Below are 16,918 nucleotides of genomic sequence, written 5' to 3'. Positions count from 1 at the left end.
GTTCTAAAACCGCCATATTATTATGAGAGGCGCCACTTGAGGTGGCGTGCTGTCACGAACCACCTAATAACACGTGTCACTCACTTATCATATATAACCTCCATACAGTGACCATGCAGAACTACTTTTCTCGAGTAAAGCTAAAGAAAATGTGATATGAAGGTACACTTCAGCTGTTCTGAAATACCGAATAAAATACTCCGAAGGAAAATGACACCGAATGCTGCAGTGCATAGGTGCGCCGGGGTTACAACGTCATAAATTTAGTGTGATGTGTTCATAAAGAGTCATGGTTCAGGATGGTATGGCAATATAAAATGCTCATTTACGCAAGAACGCTGTTGCTATGAAACACACACACACACACACACACACACACACACACACACACACACACACACACACACACACACACACACACACACACACACACACACACTCTGTCAACGAGTGTGCGCATTAGCTGGTTACGTAGCGACAAAACACACAAGAAGCTCAACACAGTACCAATACCAATGCGAACAGTCCATTATCTGACACGAAGGCGCATAAACGTACTTCATATTTTCTAAAGTTGGGTATGGCGCAAAAAGAACAAAATAATGCAGAAGAAAAAGGGACAAAAGAGCGCCATATTTTATTAACATGTTTCTCATCAATGAAGTGCATATAACGTCTTGCGCATGCGTATCGGGTATCTCAGTTCTCCGCAGAATCATAAATAATGGCGCCATGGGTGCTACCCAAATTGAAAAAAAATATGTAATCTGTGGCGTAGTGCACACCCTGAAAATGTACTTGTATTATAGTAGCCCCAAAATTGCATACAAAGGTTTCTAGAAATGCCACTCCTTGAACTTTCGCTGTGACTGTGCTGCGCTTGCTACACAGGACTGACGGTTTTTTTTTCCGAGATACCGGACGGAACGACAACTTTTGAGAATGTAAACTGCGCAAAAAAAAACAACAAATTGCCCAACGCTTGGTGCTTACAAGGTACGACTACTCTCAGTGTTTTGAGACAGTGACTAGGCAATGTCTTTACAAACTCTGCTTCTATTTCATCATTTCGCGTCTTTTTTCCTTTCAATGGTACAGGGTATCCAATCAGACTTCTTCCTGATTAACCTCCATATGTGTTTCTTATGTACCTTTATTTCTCCCTTAAGTTTCTCGCAACTGTCGATTTGATTTTTGCACGCGACGTTCTCAGTGGATTTTAACCCCTAGCCTCTCTGCGGGCCCCAATAGATATGCTCGTTCACCTCTCGTTTTATTCTTCGTTTTTTTTGTTGACAGGTTTGTTGGCAATCCAACAGGTACGCGATGGCAGAAACAGTCGTTAAAGCGAGTGTGGCGCACTCTGCAAGATAAAGCGCAGCAATTTGTTTCGAAGTGTGTACTTGCCACTACACAGTTTTTTTTCCTTTTTTTTAGTAACCAAATTCAACAATACAAGCCCCGAAAAAATCTACAACTACCGCCGAATGGTACGACCGCACAACTGCGAACGTTGAGAGGCAATTTTCTTCAGTTTTTTTTTTTTTTAGGGAGCAACCTCTCAAGGAGTTTTTTCTCTTGCTTCAGTAAGCTTTCAAGTAGCGAGAAACTGGGTAAATGGAGGGAACGCGAATTTCAAAGTGGGTCATGAAGTTTGTTTCAATTTTTTGAATTTTTTTCGCGTCTCTTAATAAGAGCCCTATGCGTGACGTCTTGTTTGGTAGGTGGAAGTTTCTTAATGAGAATGAATGACACCTCGTGGAAACGAGGCTAGCATTAAGGAAAAGAAAATTAATGAGACGGAAGACTCGGGATACCAAGGCTTGTATTAAAGCACACTTTCACTTCGCTATCGCACTTCACTTCTTTTTCTATAAAAACTGCGTTGAGATTTACTAGAAAACACTTAAAAGTGGCACAGATGCAAAAAAAGTAGAGTAATATAAAAATGCCGGAGACGCGTCATTAAGTTCCCAACTTAAGAACACACTGCGTGCAGAGTTTTTCGTAAACATGCTAGCACGCCTTAAGTGTTGTTTTTTTTTTGTAGTTTGAGTCTTGGCGAAATAATTGTGCTGCATGGACACTTTTTAAGCTAGGCAGCATGCACTTTCAGAGATAGCAAGCTGCGGAGCATTTTCAACGCTAACTGCTTGCGACGTCCGTTATTGGAGTTTAGCAAACACAACACCGATTTGCGGAAGGCATTTTTATGAACTTGCGCGCATGTTGAGCGCTAATCATGAGTGAAAAGCAAAAGTAAATGTTGCTTAGTTCACCGAAAAGTGTGACTTGGCAAGGATTAAAAAGTCTTGTTTTACACGCGACATTCCCAATCGTGAGCGAAACAGATTTTCATATAACGTTCCGGCAAAATGTTTGACGGACGGCGCCTAAATAGACATTGGGAAGGGTGGCAAGGAAAACGTGGGGGAGCGGGGGGAGGGGGGGTCGACGTTACCTAATTAATATTGAGTGCCTTAGTATTGAATTAAAGACGTAAAACTGTTCTTGAAATATGCGATATTTATAAAAATCTAAATGCTGACGAGGAATTCAAAGCGAGTTCGCCTGTTGACCGAATGAATAAAACATTTATTGCAAAAATGTAGTTCAAGAGGACTTGGCGGCTGCCCATATGCAGTCGAGTGCTTCTACTGTGAAATGACCTTTATAACAATTATTTATTAAACACCGGCTATACTGCAAACGTTGCAGTGTGCCCCTTTGCCAACTAATTCGTTCTATTTTCGTGGAAACATTTAGAAGACCCGGATCACACCGTTATAAAGGTGCATGACCATAATATACATCGCGATACCTTCTTTTATCTCAAGTTTGAGAGAAATGGAGTCTAGTGTCTCACTAAATGTTTTCATAGAAGAGTCAAAAAGCAACCATTGAATTAAATATGGTGCAAATCAATCATCGAAATTGTCGCCAACGGGTGGCTGCTACAGGCGTTCCAAGCCAAGAGAAGGCTTTTGTCGTCGTTTCTTGCTCCCGCAGTTCTACGTTTGTGTTGCAGCTAAAAAAGAAATATTCAGGAATTCAAACTGTAGAGTTAGAAGCGGGTCAATAAGGTATTGGACGTCTCGTTCAACAGAGGGGAAAAATAAGTTAACGCACGTTGTCATTCGGGTGCAGCACGACCCCAAGGACGACAGCATGTGCACCCCTGGCGGTGAGAACGGAAACTACATCATGTTCGCGCACGCCACTTCCGGGGACAAGAGGAACAACAATCGCTTTTCGCCCTGCAGCCTGAAAGGCATCAACGCAGTGCTCAACTCTAAGGCGAGGAACACCAAGGGGTGCTTTTCAGGTAATGCGCCGCTCAACACTTTTTAAATGCCTTTTGCGAGAATTAGATTATGCAGAGCAAGCACGCTCCGCGTGTGACTTAGTTGAGCTTTTAAATGCTTAAGCATGTCTACGGCGACACAAAGAGAAAACTGTGCTCGTCCATGCGTCTGTCACTCTGACAGGCCACACAAACTACTGCAAATAAATTTTCGTATAAAACAAAATAATTGCCGACAATGTCTTTAATCAGCAGGAGAAAACAGGCAAAAGCCTATGGTCCCTCGAAATATTTAAGAAATTACTTGGAAGTTCTCAGTGGACTGCATTGAACGTTCCCGGGAATCCCGGAACCACCGACTTTCCTACGGTAACGAATGCTCTATGCTTGCGTATCACTCGCATAACTCGCAAAGAATATTGCGCATGCATTGCCGCTTCTATTCAAGGTCAAGTGAAGAGAGAGGGCCCTGAGCACACGGTTGAGGTTAATTGCTACAAACTTACACGAAAAAAAAGTAACGATGCACAAGGTGAAGAGTTCAGGATACAGCGTCTACCGTCCAACGTTCTTTTTTGCGCCGAATTCTTCGCCTATAGTGCTGCACTAGAACCATTTTGCGCCGTAAAGGACCAACTATAGCAACATGTCCACGTAAGTTTTATGGAGACAAATATGGCGAACGTCACGCGAGGTCGAATGAGAGTTGTAGCGTCGCACGGCTTTTCAAATTCATCGATGCTTTGTAACTTCAGCGGGAATACGTCGTAACTCACGCGTGCCTTACAGAAGGACATGACTAACAAAAAGCAATTCGTACACGCTTTTACGACTGAAGGGTTCAGGCAAGCATAGATACAAAATTAAGGAAATTTATTTTTCCACGTATACGTACACTTACCATATGTGAGTGGTGAGCATGGCAATGTAACAGCTGCATTAGGACAGCTTGACAGGTGCTAATTGTGCTGTTTCGTTGACGATTTGTAAGCTGTACGCATATTGCAGCGTAATACATTAAGGCTTTAGTGGCACACATTGTGTATGTATGGCAAAACACCCGTTATCAACATCCGCGCTTCACCATACAATACCTACAGACGAAGGTGTAAGCATATTGCAGCGTTTGTCCCCTGTACAGACGGTAGCAGTTGTGGTTCAAAAATGTGTGTTCGAGATCACTCGCAGTGCCACTGAGCTTCTTGGTACACTGTCAGTTTTGAAGAATGTAAGACGACGAGAAAAGAGCATAACATACATAGGTTCACTATGAATGAAGGAAGAAAGTGTAAATTGTTAGATAATAGAAAATATCATTGTAAAGGGTCTTTGTAAGACACAATATTGATGAGAACTGACAGACAATATGATCAAGGGAAGTATAAGGAATGTTCTTAGAAGTAATTGTAATGTAAGTTTGAAGAAAGAAAAATGGACGAAAAGAAAACTTGCCGTCGACAGGGACCGAATCTGTGACCTTCCTATCCGGTCACTGCCAGCGGCAACATATCCATTTGTTCACTTTTCTTTCTTCACATTTAAATTGCAGTTACTCCTAATAACATCCGCTAAACTTTTCTTGTCATCCTTATCTGTTATATACTTTCCATTAACATAGGGTCACTATGGTCATCTTGCCTCTTATTGCCTCTATATTTTCTTCATGTCATCGAGGCCGCCATTTTGGTTTACCGTAAATGGCGAGGTGTAAAGCTGCGTATTATTTTGACCCTTATGAACTGCAGTTTGAGCAAACGCTGACGTCATACGTATGTGGATGAGGTGAAAGTGTTCACAGGTCTTTGACTCTGGTTTCGTCCCGTGCACAAACGCAGAGCCCCAGGACTCGATCTGCGGCAACGAGGTGGTCGAGGCCGGCGAGGAGTGCGACTGCGGCTGGGAGGACGACTGCCTCGAGCCGTGCTGCTTCCCCATGCGATCCAACCCGCCGCGAGACGAACCGCCCTGTAAGCTCAGGCCCAACGTCGTATGCAGGTGGGTATATCGAGATAACGGAAAACTGAGCTATGCTTTGTTCGCGTTCACGATGTGCTCTTATTTTTTTTTAAAGGTGCGGGTTCAAGCTAGTTGGTACCACCTGATACCGGTAACCTACTTCTTGCGCAAAACTTTTTTAATCAGACAACAGACGAAACAAGGACGGGCGCGAACTTCCAACTGAATTTGTTATCGAACGAGGCATATAAATGACCTTCTTGGAAAATGCCCTACATCTTGGGGAGTGAGTAAGTGACGGGCGCTGACGTACTGCAAACTTTTCACATTGGTTGAGAGAATACATTGCAACAGAAGGCGACGAAAGCTCTGTTGAAATTCCTAAGCGACACGGACTTGAACAAGCGACTGTAACAGCAATGTCACACACCGCGAAAGACAAGGCTGGACTATGACTGAGTGTGTGCGCGTGTGCTGCCGAATGTGCTGTGTTTCTCTCTTCCCTCTCTGCTCTCTATCTTTCATCTCCCCCATCCTTCTCCCATGCGCAGGGTAGCAAACGGGCTGCCTATATGTTGGTTAACCTCCCTGCCGTTCTTTCCCCCCTATTTTCCTTCTTTCCTTTCACATCGGTGGTTAAGTTGGTCATACTTACATATATATGCCTCGTTTGGATAGTAAAATCAGTTGGAAGTTTGCGGCAGTCCGTGTGTCGTCTCTTGCCTAAACATTCTTGCGCAAGAAGGTGGTTGTCTAGTTTTTTTTTTTATTAAACGAATTAAAAAAAAAAACTGGTGCCAATGCGCGGTGCTGCTACTCCTCGTCTCATGCGCAATAGCTGTAGTCGCAAAGTGCAACATGAACACAAGACTATTCAAAGGCATATAGTACAAAACTCAGTCCATGTTCTTCAATGCAATCGTGTGCCAACGCAACCCAAAAGTTGACAGAACAGATATATTCACGAAACTGAAACGTCCAAGCACGATATAAATGTTCGCTAAAATGTTGCCATAGCCAATCATAAGTCACTTGGGAACTGTCTCTTCAGGGTCGCATCGTAAATGCAACAACTATGTTTTCACAAAGTATTCTCCGTTTTTGTGTAGCGCTCTTAAAAAGGCAGATAGATGGAGGAAAAAATACACGGAGCATATAAAACACTTTTAAATGATGGTTTTGTGCATGTTAGTACTGTCTGTCGCCTGGCTTGCTACTCCTGGCGTCGAGTGATGACCTTATTATGCCTAGAATGATCGCACTTGTTTCTTCTGCGTCAGCCGGGGTGGTCGGTGAGCGCGGCACAAATCGCATAGTAGACATTGCCGCTGAATGCCCAGAACATGCCAATGAACACTCAAATCATGGCCTATACCACTGACTGCCCCTAAAAAATCGATGGAGTACGAAAACGCCGCAGTGTCCCAACGCGGCTATTTTTATGTTATGGGACCGCATTTAATACCGATTCGTTTTATGTTGAATTCGTAAGCTCTTCATTCTCTATATCCACTCTCTATTTCATTCCTGAAGGCTATCTGCTATTTTCTTTTCCTATCTGCTACCTCTAGAGAGTGGGTAGAAAATGCTGTTTTTCTGACGGTATAAATTGACAGCCTGCGCTCATTGCCTTTCAGTTTCATCTATGTGTCCAAACGAGGTAATAAATATGCAAAGAACATTTCCTAGCATTCTTGGTGCTGCATTTTTGATAACGACGCGGTGCACGGCATCAGTCGATAATTCTTCACGAGCAGCAAAAATAAAGCTAAAAACAACAGGAATTAGTCGTTAAACACTTGACTTTTCACATTTCGCCGGGATTCGCTATTGAACTTCAGGAGCATACAAAAAACAAGGAACACAGCCAGATTGCATGCACAGTGTAGCTCAATAATGAATTGATGCTGAAGCAGAAGCGTTAAGCTTTAATGTATTTTCGTCCGGCCCTTTTCGCCCAGGGTTGGTGGGTGCTTCGATATATAGAATCTCTCTAGAATAAATTTTTACTATTAAAGGTACAGTTTAGAACAACGTAGACGTCACACTGAAGTGCGTACATTAAAACGGAACGGGTGGTGCCTTGTATGCCGCAGAACATATGAGATGTGACCTGCTGGGGCCTATTTTGAACTCGGTAGATATGTGGGGTTTAACGTCCCAAAGCCACCATATTGTTACGGGAAGAAGGCGTCTGAAAAATGCCTTTACTTTTGGTAAACATGCAGGCACACAATATGGAGCCCGGTCTGCACGAGCTCGCTCTCAACATCGTTCTCTTTTCTACAAGGTTCATTTGTGGTACCCCGTAGCATCACCCCCGGCGGCGAAGGCACCGTCTCGGTGCTTGGTTGGTCTGAGTAATATCGTTTCCGCCGAGTGACGTGAACGACGTCAGAACACGATCGCGCGCTGGTGGCGTTAAGAAGTGCAATTTCATATGTCACGTCAGTGACTTGGCGTACCACACGGTACGGACCCGAGTACGGTGAAGTCAGCTTTTCGCACAGGCCAACTCGCCGCGACGGCGTCCAGAGAAGGACTGTGTCACCTTTACTGAAGTGGACATCACGATGACACGCGTTGTAGACCTGTCATTGTCGTTCCTGCGAATCGCTCGGACGCCGGCGAGCAATCTCACGTGCCTCTAGAGCTCTAGAAATCACATCGCGGGCACATTCTGACGTGTGGCTAACGACAGGAAGGAGCGTGTCGAAAGGCAACGTAGGTTCTCGTCCGTACAGGAGGAAAAATGGCGAGAAACCTGCAGTGTCATGCCGAGACGTATTATAGGCAAATGTTACAAATGGAAGGGCGGAGTCCTAGTCACGATGGTCGGAAGAAACGTACATGGCGAACATGTCCGTGATGGTTCTATTTAGCCACTCCGTGAGCCCGTTGGTTTGAGGATGATACGCCGTTGAGAACTTGTGCTTTGTAGCGCAAGAGTGTGATATATCTTGGATAACTTGTAATAAAAAGTAGTGACCCCGATCGGTAAGCATTTGCCGAGGAGCGCTGTGGTGTAATATGACGTCTTCTAGAAGAAAGTCAGTGACGTCGGTCGCACAATTGGTAGGAAGGGCCCGCGTGATGGCATACCGAGTGGTGTAATCCGTGGCGACTGCTATCCACTTGTTTCCGCTGGCCGATAAAGGAAACGGTCCTAGTAAGTCAACACCTACCCTATAAAATGGTTCGGATGGGATCTGAATGGGTTGAAGGCGTCCCGCTTTAAGGGTTGCTGGTTTTTTGTGGTGTTGACAGGATTTGCATGAGGCGACGTAACGGCAGACGGATCGGTAAATACCGAGCCAAAAGAAGCGACGTCGAACGCGGTCATAAGTTCTTGAAACTCCCAGGTGACCAGCTGTCGGAATATCATGCAACTGTGCAAGGACAGTCTGACGCATATGTTGTGGTATGACCAACAGCAGCTCAGGTCCGTCAGGATGCATGCTGTAGCGATATAAGACGCCATCTTGGAGCAGGAACATACGGAGAGACGGAGGAGTTGTGGGACCACTAAGCCGAAGGATTATATCTCTGAGGTGAGGATCACGGCGTTGCTGATTTCCAATGTTGCTAAACGCGGAAAGTGCCAAAACGCAAGTAGACTCATCGCTCTCAGAAAGGTCTGCTGCGTCTACTGGATGACGCGACAAGCAATCAGCATCCTCATGGTGGCGACCTGATTTGTAGACAACCGTGTAGGAATATTCCTGTAGCCGTAGAGCCCACCGGCCGAGACGTCCACTAGGATCTTTTAAGGACGACAACCAGCATAAGGCGTGGTGATCAGTGACAACCGTGAACGGGCGTCCATACAAATACGGCCGAAATTTAGCCACTGCCCAGACGAGTGCGAGGCATTCACGTTCTGTGATGGAGTAATTTCCCTCTGCTGGCGATAAAAAACGGCTAGCGTATGCAATAACGCGCTCGCGGCCATGCTGTCGTTGTGCCAAAACGGCTCCGATTCCGTGGCCGCTGGCGTCGGTACGCACTTCCGTTCGAGCGCATATATCAAAGTGGCCGAGAATCGGTGGCGTCGTAAGTCTACTCGTCAGTTCAACGAATGCTCTGGTTTGTTCAGGTCCCCACACAAAAGTCACATTTTTTTAGTAGTTCCGTGAACGGTCGTGCGATGTCAGCAAAATTCCGCACAAATCTACGAAAGTAAGAACAAATGCCCACAAAGCTTCGAACATCGTTCGCAGAGGTCGGCACAGGGAAATCTTTGACGGCACGGATTTTCTCAGGATCGGGACGAACACCAGAAGAATCGACAAGGTGTCCAAGGACAGTGAGCTGCCGGTGGCCGAAGTGACATTTCGACGAGTTTAGTTGGAGCCCTGCTTTGCGGAAAACCGAAAGAATTGTTGAGAGACGCTCGAGGTGAGTTTCGAAAGTTGGCGAAAAAACAATGACGTCATCAAGGTAGCATAAGCAGATTGACCATTTGAAACCGCGAAGAAGAGCGTCCATCATTCGTTCGAATGTAGCCGGGGCATTGCATAACCCAAACGGCATTACTTTGAACTGATAGAGCCCGTCGGGAGTTATAAATGCCGTCTTTTCGCGATCCAGATCATCAACTGATACCTGCCAGTACCCGGAACGAAGGTCGATGGAAGAGAAATAATTTGCTCCACTAAGGCAGTCAAGAGCGTCGTCTATCCGCGGCAGAGGATACACGTCTTTTTTTGTAACCTTGTTAAGATTTCTGTAGTCGATACAGAAGCGCCAGCTGTTATCCTTCTTTCTCACAAGCACACTGTGCGAAGCCCAAGGACTTGAAGAAGGTTCAATGGTGTCTCGGGCAAGCATCTTGTCGACTTCTTGCTGGATCACGTGGCGCTTGGTGAAGGAAACTTGATAGGGTCGCCGGTGTACTGGATTTGCATCACCGGTGTTGATCCGATGCTTTACGACGGTCGTTTGACCTAGGGATCGGTCGCAGAGATCAAAGACGTCTTGATACGACGCAAGAAGGCCACGAAGCGCAGACACATGCTCGGCCGAGAGATCAGAGGCAATCATTCCAGTTATGCAGTCTAGTGTACTGCGCGACTGAATACTTGCAGATGACGGTGTATCCTTTGTTAAGGCCGATATGTGGTAGTCGCCGGCCGGGGCAAGGGTTGTAAGGGATATTCCTCGTGGCAGCACTTCAGAGCAAAGTCCAAAGTTCTCAGTAGGGAGACATGCCACGTTGTTTTTCATTGTGATTGATGGTGTGGGGGAACGCAACATTGAGCGAACAGGGTACTGTAGGATTAGGTGAAATGGCATAATCGCCGTCAGCCACAGGTGGATAAGAAGAGACGTCGATATACGTCACAGCTCGACAGGATAGGCGAACAAAGTCGGCGGAGCATAGCTTTGGCGGCGCAGGATTAGGAGGGTCAACGGCGTGTGGTAGGACGAGCTGAGCAACACCAGCAGAACAGTCAATTAGGGCGCAATGCTCCGACAGAAAATCGAGTCCCAATATGATGTCATGTGGGCAGTGGTCCAGTACGTAAAACTGAACAGTGGTATGACGTCCAGCAACAGTGACACGGGCGGCACACATCCCGGTGACCGCTGGTGTTGCACCATCAGCTACTCGGACAAGAGTGATCGGAGCAGGAGTGAGCACTTTCTTGAGTAGAGCACAAAGGCTGGAGTTCATGACTGATATGTGAACGCCGGTGTCAATGAGCGCTGCCACAGAAGTACCGTCAAAATTTACTTTAATCAATTTGTTGTGTCCGGGTATTGTGTGTAGAGGAATTTTGGGTCGGGTCGTCGAAGCAGGCTCACCTCTAGGAGCTGCGCCCGTCAGTTTTCCGAGGACTGGTGGTAGGAGGGTGAGGGGGAGCGACGTCGGTTAGTTGAGCGGGACATGCGTCCAGAGGGCGACGGGGAGCGGCTTGGTTGGGCGGGCCTGTATGGCGAAGCATCATCTTGTGCCGTGTAGATCGGCGTCCGAGAGCCAGCAGGTGGGCGTCGGGTGTTGGCATAATGCGACCATGGCTGCCAACCCCAGGAAGTGCGGCAATGACGTGAAATATGGCCCACTCGTCCACAGTTGAAGCAGATCGGCCTGTCATCGGAAGTTCACCATTCTGCCGGGTTCCGGTAATGTGGGCGGTTGTTCGGTCCGCGGGACATATTAGGTGTACTGGGCAGTCGGTAGTCAGGTCGGTTAACGGGGCATAGCGTCTGAAGTCCGGCGTTGGCCAGTTCCTGGCGTACGACACTCTTGATTAAAGAAATCGTGGCGCGAGAGTCGTGAGGAGCCTGGACTTGGTCAGACAGGGGAGATGCTGCCTCGATTTCGTGGCGCACGATGCGCACGATATTGTCGGAAGCAGCAGGGGCTGGTGCCAAACGGGCGTCCTCGCAGGTTGATGTTGCAGCCGTGTTGCGAAGACGCAAAAAGTGTGGAGTGATACGGCGACTTTTCGCGTCTTCGAAGCGTCGGCATTCATTAATAACATCGTCTACGGTCGATGAGTTTCGAAATACGAGGAGATTGAAGGCGTCATCGGCGATTCCTTTGAGGATGTGCGCGACCTTTTCAGATTCCGGCATCTTGTCATCAACCTTCCGGCAGAGGGCGAGCACGTGTTGTATGTATGTGACGTACGACTCGGTGCCGGACTGGAGTCGGGACGCTAGTTCTTTCTGCGCAGCACGACGACGCCCGACGGGCTTGCCGATGAGATCGATGAGTTTCTGCTTACAGATGTCCCAACTCGTGATATCTTCCTCGTGGTTGGAAAACCAAACTTTAGCTCTACAATCAAGGTAGAAAATAATATTGGACAACATGAGCGTCGGATCCCAGCTGTAAAGAGCGCTCACCCTTTCGTACAGCTGGAGCCATTCCTCCACGTCAGTACTGTCACTGCCCGAAAATGTGCCTGGGTCACGCGATTGAGTCAGGACGACGGTGTGGTTAGTAGCAGCTGGATGCGGTGCTGTTGGTTGCTGCGTAGTTGGACGAAGCACGCTTGGGGTAGTCTCCGAAGAATCCTCGTGTTCGTCTTGATCAGGCATCGCACAGGCAGCCAAGGAACGTCCGCTGCGTAGAATCGTCGTGGTGTTGACTGTGGGAAGACCCGCACTCTCCACCAAAATGTTACGGGGAGAAGGCGTCTGAAAAATGCCTTTACTTTTGGTAAACAGGCAGGCATACAATATGGAGCCCGGTCTGCACGAGCTCGCCCTCAGCATCGTCCTCTTCTCTACAATGTTCATTTGTGGTACCCCGTAGCAATATGATTATTAGAGATGCCGTAGTGGGGGCTCCGGAAATTTCGACCACCTGGGGTTCTTTTACGTGCGCCCAAATCTCAGCACACGGGCCTACAACATTTCCGCCTCCATCGGAAATGCAGCCGCCGCAGCCGGGATTCGATCCCGCGACCTGCGGGTCAGCAGCCGAGTACCTTAGCCCCTAGGCCACCGCGGCGGGGCTATTTTAAACTACAATCTTATTCTTTAGAAAGGCCAGAGAGGCTTGCATTGAAACTCTCGCATAAGTAGTCAAACTAATGCTATGCTCAGAAAGGGGAAGAGAGAGGGAGAGATGGTGTGGGAGAGCGGTGAGTTTAGTTAGCCCTTCCAGGCCCGTAGGCAGGAAGGTTTTTCGGGGGAGAGGTAGAAGGGGGCCATGGTCGTAAGCTTGAAATAAAAATTGCCCGCAGCTTCCCTCGGGGGAACACTGAGGAGGATGCGGACCATATAATTGGTTAACGGGGTGTTAAAGTGCGACTTACTTGGGTCGATGGCTAAATTGGTTAACGTGGTTGTGAAATGGGGTGTTAAATTGCGACTTACTTGGGTCGATGGCTAAATTGGTTAACGTGGTTGTAGGAGGGGGTGTTAAATGAGTGAACACGTACACACGTATGCGAAAGGGCGGCGCTGGTCGAAGGGACGTCGATCATTGTGTTTGTAGATTCGTTGGAATTCATTTCACCGCGACCTTGGACGTCGACGCGCCGTACAAACCAACCGACGAGCGGCAACTGAGCGAGCGAGCGCCGACCTTGAGTATATATACAGCACGACGGCGCATGCACTGTCAGCTGTTGAATGTTCTCGAAGCGCGACGCCACATGCGCGTCCACTGGAGAATCAGGAGAATTGTAGATGTCGAACGCGGTGTTTAGAGGAGGAAGGGTGCACAGATGGTGGAGGAGTGAAGCGCGCGCGGTGTGTAGAGGAGGAAGGGATGCACAGATGGTGGAAGAGTGGGCGACGGCGCGACGGCGCATGCGCGCGCGTCAGCTGTCGAATGTTCGAGAAGCGGTGCGGACGGCGCACTACAAGGCGCGAGTATAAGATGCTCCGCATCTAAAACACCTATTTCCATTATGAGTCTTCGTAAAACACCTCTTACCATGCGAATTTTAGGGGCACTCGGGTATCTAGGGCACTCCCCCCCCCTCCCCTCCCCGCACATCGAGCCTGGGCCCTTCTTCTATCATAAAGGGGGGGGGGGGCACACGAAGCTGTCTATCTTTCCTTCTTTTTTAAAGACGATAGTCTTTTTTGGGGACCTTCGACGCAAAAATTTTGGTCTGTCTGTCTGCCCACTTGTCTGTTTGTCCAGTCTTAATAACAGTATTGGGCACTTCAAATGGAATTAGCGGATACCCCAACCGGCCGACCCCATCTGCAGCGCCCACCGATGTTGCTCAAGATTAAGCGTTCATACTTGTCCGACTGTCAATTAAAAAGCAATCATCGCGCATATCTGAGGCACCATACCAACACGCATATATTTTCTATGTGCGCGTTTTACTAGAAAAGGCAAACATCAGTTAATCTAAGGACCGTAGCGTTTATCACGTGGTGCTGACCATGCAACGCTTGCACGTAAAGGGTAGTGTTTCGAACGCTTTGCTAAGACAGCATGGTGGTAGCACCTGCCCGTCGCTTTGCGTTATACACCTTATCACCTCTGAGACGGGCGCGCACGCCCGTTTCAGAGCCGCACGTATCGTTTTTCAGGATAAGTGCCAGATAGCGCTCATGTCTCACGTGTGACGTGACTTGGTGCGTCCATTCGCCTCCGCTGCACGCTCGAGGCACTCTAACAAAGCGCCTCTAGAATACCATTCACTGATTTGCACAAAACATCAAATACATGTTTTGTTCAATCTCTCCAGACGCAAGACTATCGTCTTTCGACGACATTTTCAGATTAACATGCAGATACGGGGCCATTTTTCTTTCTTGACTTCTTTCTTAGCTTTTTTCCCTTTATTTATTTGCCTTCTTTCTTTCTTTCTGGATTTCTTCCTTTTTTTCTTTCCGTGACATTGTTCAATGCTGCCCCCCCCCCCCCCCCGGCCGCCATTCCTCCACGTCGGCAATAGGACCTTTCATCTATGTGCCTATAGCGGCGCCACACTTCTTTTGCTACAGGCTGTAACGATGGTAATGTGTCACAATCTTGATGTCATCTTGAGGAAGGGAGGGCATCTTGCCCGCGCGTATTACTTTGGACTTCAGCGCAGCGCCTCTCGATTTGCCGCGGCGTGCGCCCGGCTGCGACGATGGCACGTTTGAGTCAGCAGTGCGTGTTTTGGCGCCAGCTCTTCTGGCCCCAGCAGACTGCCAACCTTTATCTTGAGTAAACTCTTCTTCTGAAATATCCTCTCCGTGCACTTCATACTCCATCGTGAGTAAATAATTCCGCGCACCAGGCCTCCGAAGGGCCGGCCGCAGGTGAGAACAAGCCCAGCAAAAGCGCGGTCTCCCGAGCCACTCGTTAGGGTTAAACAGGGCAACTAGATTCAGCGATGAAAAGCAACAACAAAATGTGTGAAGGTGAAATAACAAGTGCCCTTGAATAAAGATGAAATTGCCGAATCAGAAAAAAAAATACAGGTTATCGCTGACAAAGCCACAATCCAGGGAGCATCAATTATTGTAAAACGACGCACGCAAATGCGTGCGCTACAGCAGCATACACGGGGACCACAAATGTGTACACCAGGTCTGTAGTCAGGAAATTTTTCAGGATGGAGTAGAAATTTGTGGAAGGAAGGCGGACAAAAACAACAAGAAATAAGGCAGGGAGGTCAGCCAGACACATGCCCGGTTTGCTACCCTATGCTGGGGGAACGGGAAAGAGAAGTATAAAGATGAGAGAGTGAGAGGAAAGAAAAGAGAAAGAGACAAAAATTGTCAGTGATTGGGCTGACGCGTATGCAGCTGTGGCACTACACAAAAATTAAAGGCGTTCACATAGACTTGTAGTCCTCAAAAAGCGCAAGACGGCTTTGACTACCTTTTGAGCCGACGAAGGTCGAGGATGGTGCTCCAGCAGCATCTTCAGAAAGAGTGGATGATCGGTAAATTGTCGCAATGCGTCAGAAAGCTTTTGTTTCTCAGAGGCAAATTGACGGCAATGGCATAGCATGTGGACGATGTCTTCTCTGGTGCTAAAGGCGTTGCATTCCGCAATGTATGTCAATCCAATGAGGGTTGTATATGCTTTCTAAGCAGGCGCATATGCTTTCTCAGCAGCAGTTTCTCAGCAGGCGTAAAACCTGACGTAAACGATGCGCGATGCGCACAGACAATTGCACTATATATCGGGCGGGGCCTCTAGTAACTATAGGCTCGCCAAGTGGTGAGAAGCATTCCTAGCATGTTGCGTAAGGTACGCACGCATCGTTTGAACGGTGTTGTGCGTCATGTTTTGGTATCCTGTGCAATAGAAATGGCAATTATGCCGTCGATGCACAGCGGGGTACACAAAGGCATATCCTAAGAGATTGAGCTTGAGTATTTTGGAGTGTGCGCAAGTTAGTTTTGCACGTGTTAGATATTACAAGCAGGCTGTGCCACAGGAATCCAATAAAAATACCTTGTACAGCTGTAACATAGACTCGACAGACACCTTCCAAGTTTTTTTCGGCAAGGAACCTGAACAATGACAAATGGCGGCCAGCCGCTTTTCCACGTTTGGGGTCCGAGACAGGTTTCGGTCGATTATGATTATGACTCCCAAGAACCTGAGACTCTGGCTTCATGACACCAATTGCCCGTTTATTGATATGTCGAAGGGTTTTAAGAAAACATGTTGCCATTAATTATTCTCGTTAAAACATCCTATTATAAAGATTTCTGGAGTGCCTCCCCCACTTCCCTCCGAAATTATTGGTCCTGGTATGTGCGACCTAAGCTCGCAGGCACGACGCCCGTAGTCAGACAAAAAAAAAAACCCGTCTCTCATAATGATATGGTGGTTTTGGGACGTTAAACGCCAGATAACAATCAATCATTTTTGCGGCTCTTGTTTCCCCTTTATTGTGCAGCGCAGAAAACCTCTTATTGCGCCGAATTGGCCTCCATGCTGTTCTTTTTTATCTCTTTTTCTCATCGCTTCTCCGTACGGTGACATCTGCTGTAACTTAACTCCTCGTGAAATGCCGCTTTCAGATGGGTCGAGCGATAACGCGCACCTTTTGCTCGCATACCTGATAGACCTCGCACACTGATGTAATCAAATGACTGTCTGTGCTTTGCAGCCCGAGTCAAGGTCCGTGCTGCACTCAGGATTGCGTTCTAAAGATCGGAGACAAGTGCCGGGATGACAACGGATGCCGGAGCGCCAGCTATTGCGAATATCCTTTGACGTGGCTG

The 16,918-nt window shown here is 47.5% G+C and overlaps 1 protein-coding gene across 2 annotated transcripts in view; it reads left to right on the top strand.

Moving 5' to 3' along the window:
* Positions 1 to 16,918, top strand: part of LOC142786802 (disintegrin and metalloproteinase domain-containing protein 10-like) — a 181,164-nt gene that overhangs the window by 128,725 nt on the left and 35,521 nt on the right. For both annotated transcript variants that reach the window (XM_075884449.1, XM_075884450.1), the window contains exons 9-11: positions 3,148 to 3,325; positions 5,140 to 5,299; positions 16,804 to 16,899. In XM_075884449.1, coding sequence (XP_075740564.1) covers positions 3,148 to 3,325; positions 5,140 to 5,299; positions 16,804 to 16,899 — 434 coding nt within the window. The remainder of the gene's footprint in view (positions 1 to 3,147; positions 3,326 to 5,139; positions 5,300 to 16,803; positions 16,900 to 16,918) is intronic.

The sequence above is a fragment of the Rhipicephalus microplus genome, unplaced genomic scaffold (genome assembly GCF_043290135.1).
Source record: "Rhipicephalus microplus isolate Deutch F79 unplaced genomic scaffold, USDA_Rmic scaffold_32, whole genome shotgun sequence".
Classification (NCBI taxonomy): domain Eukaryota; kingdom Metazoa; phylum Arthropoda; class Arachnida; order Ixodida; family Ixodidae; genus Rhipicephalus; species Rhipicephalus microplus.
The sequence above is the reverse complement of the archived record's forward strand: the minus strand, read 5'-3'. Positions and strand labels throughout refer to the sequence as shown.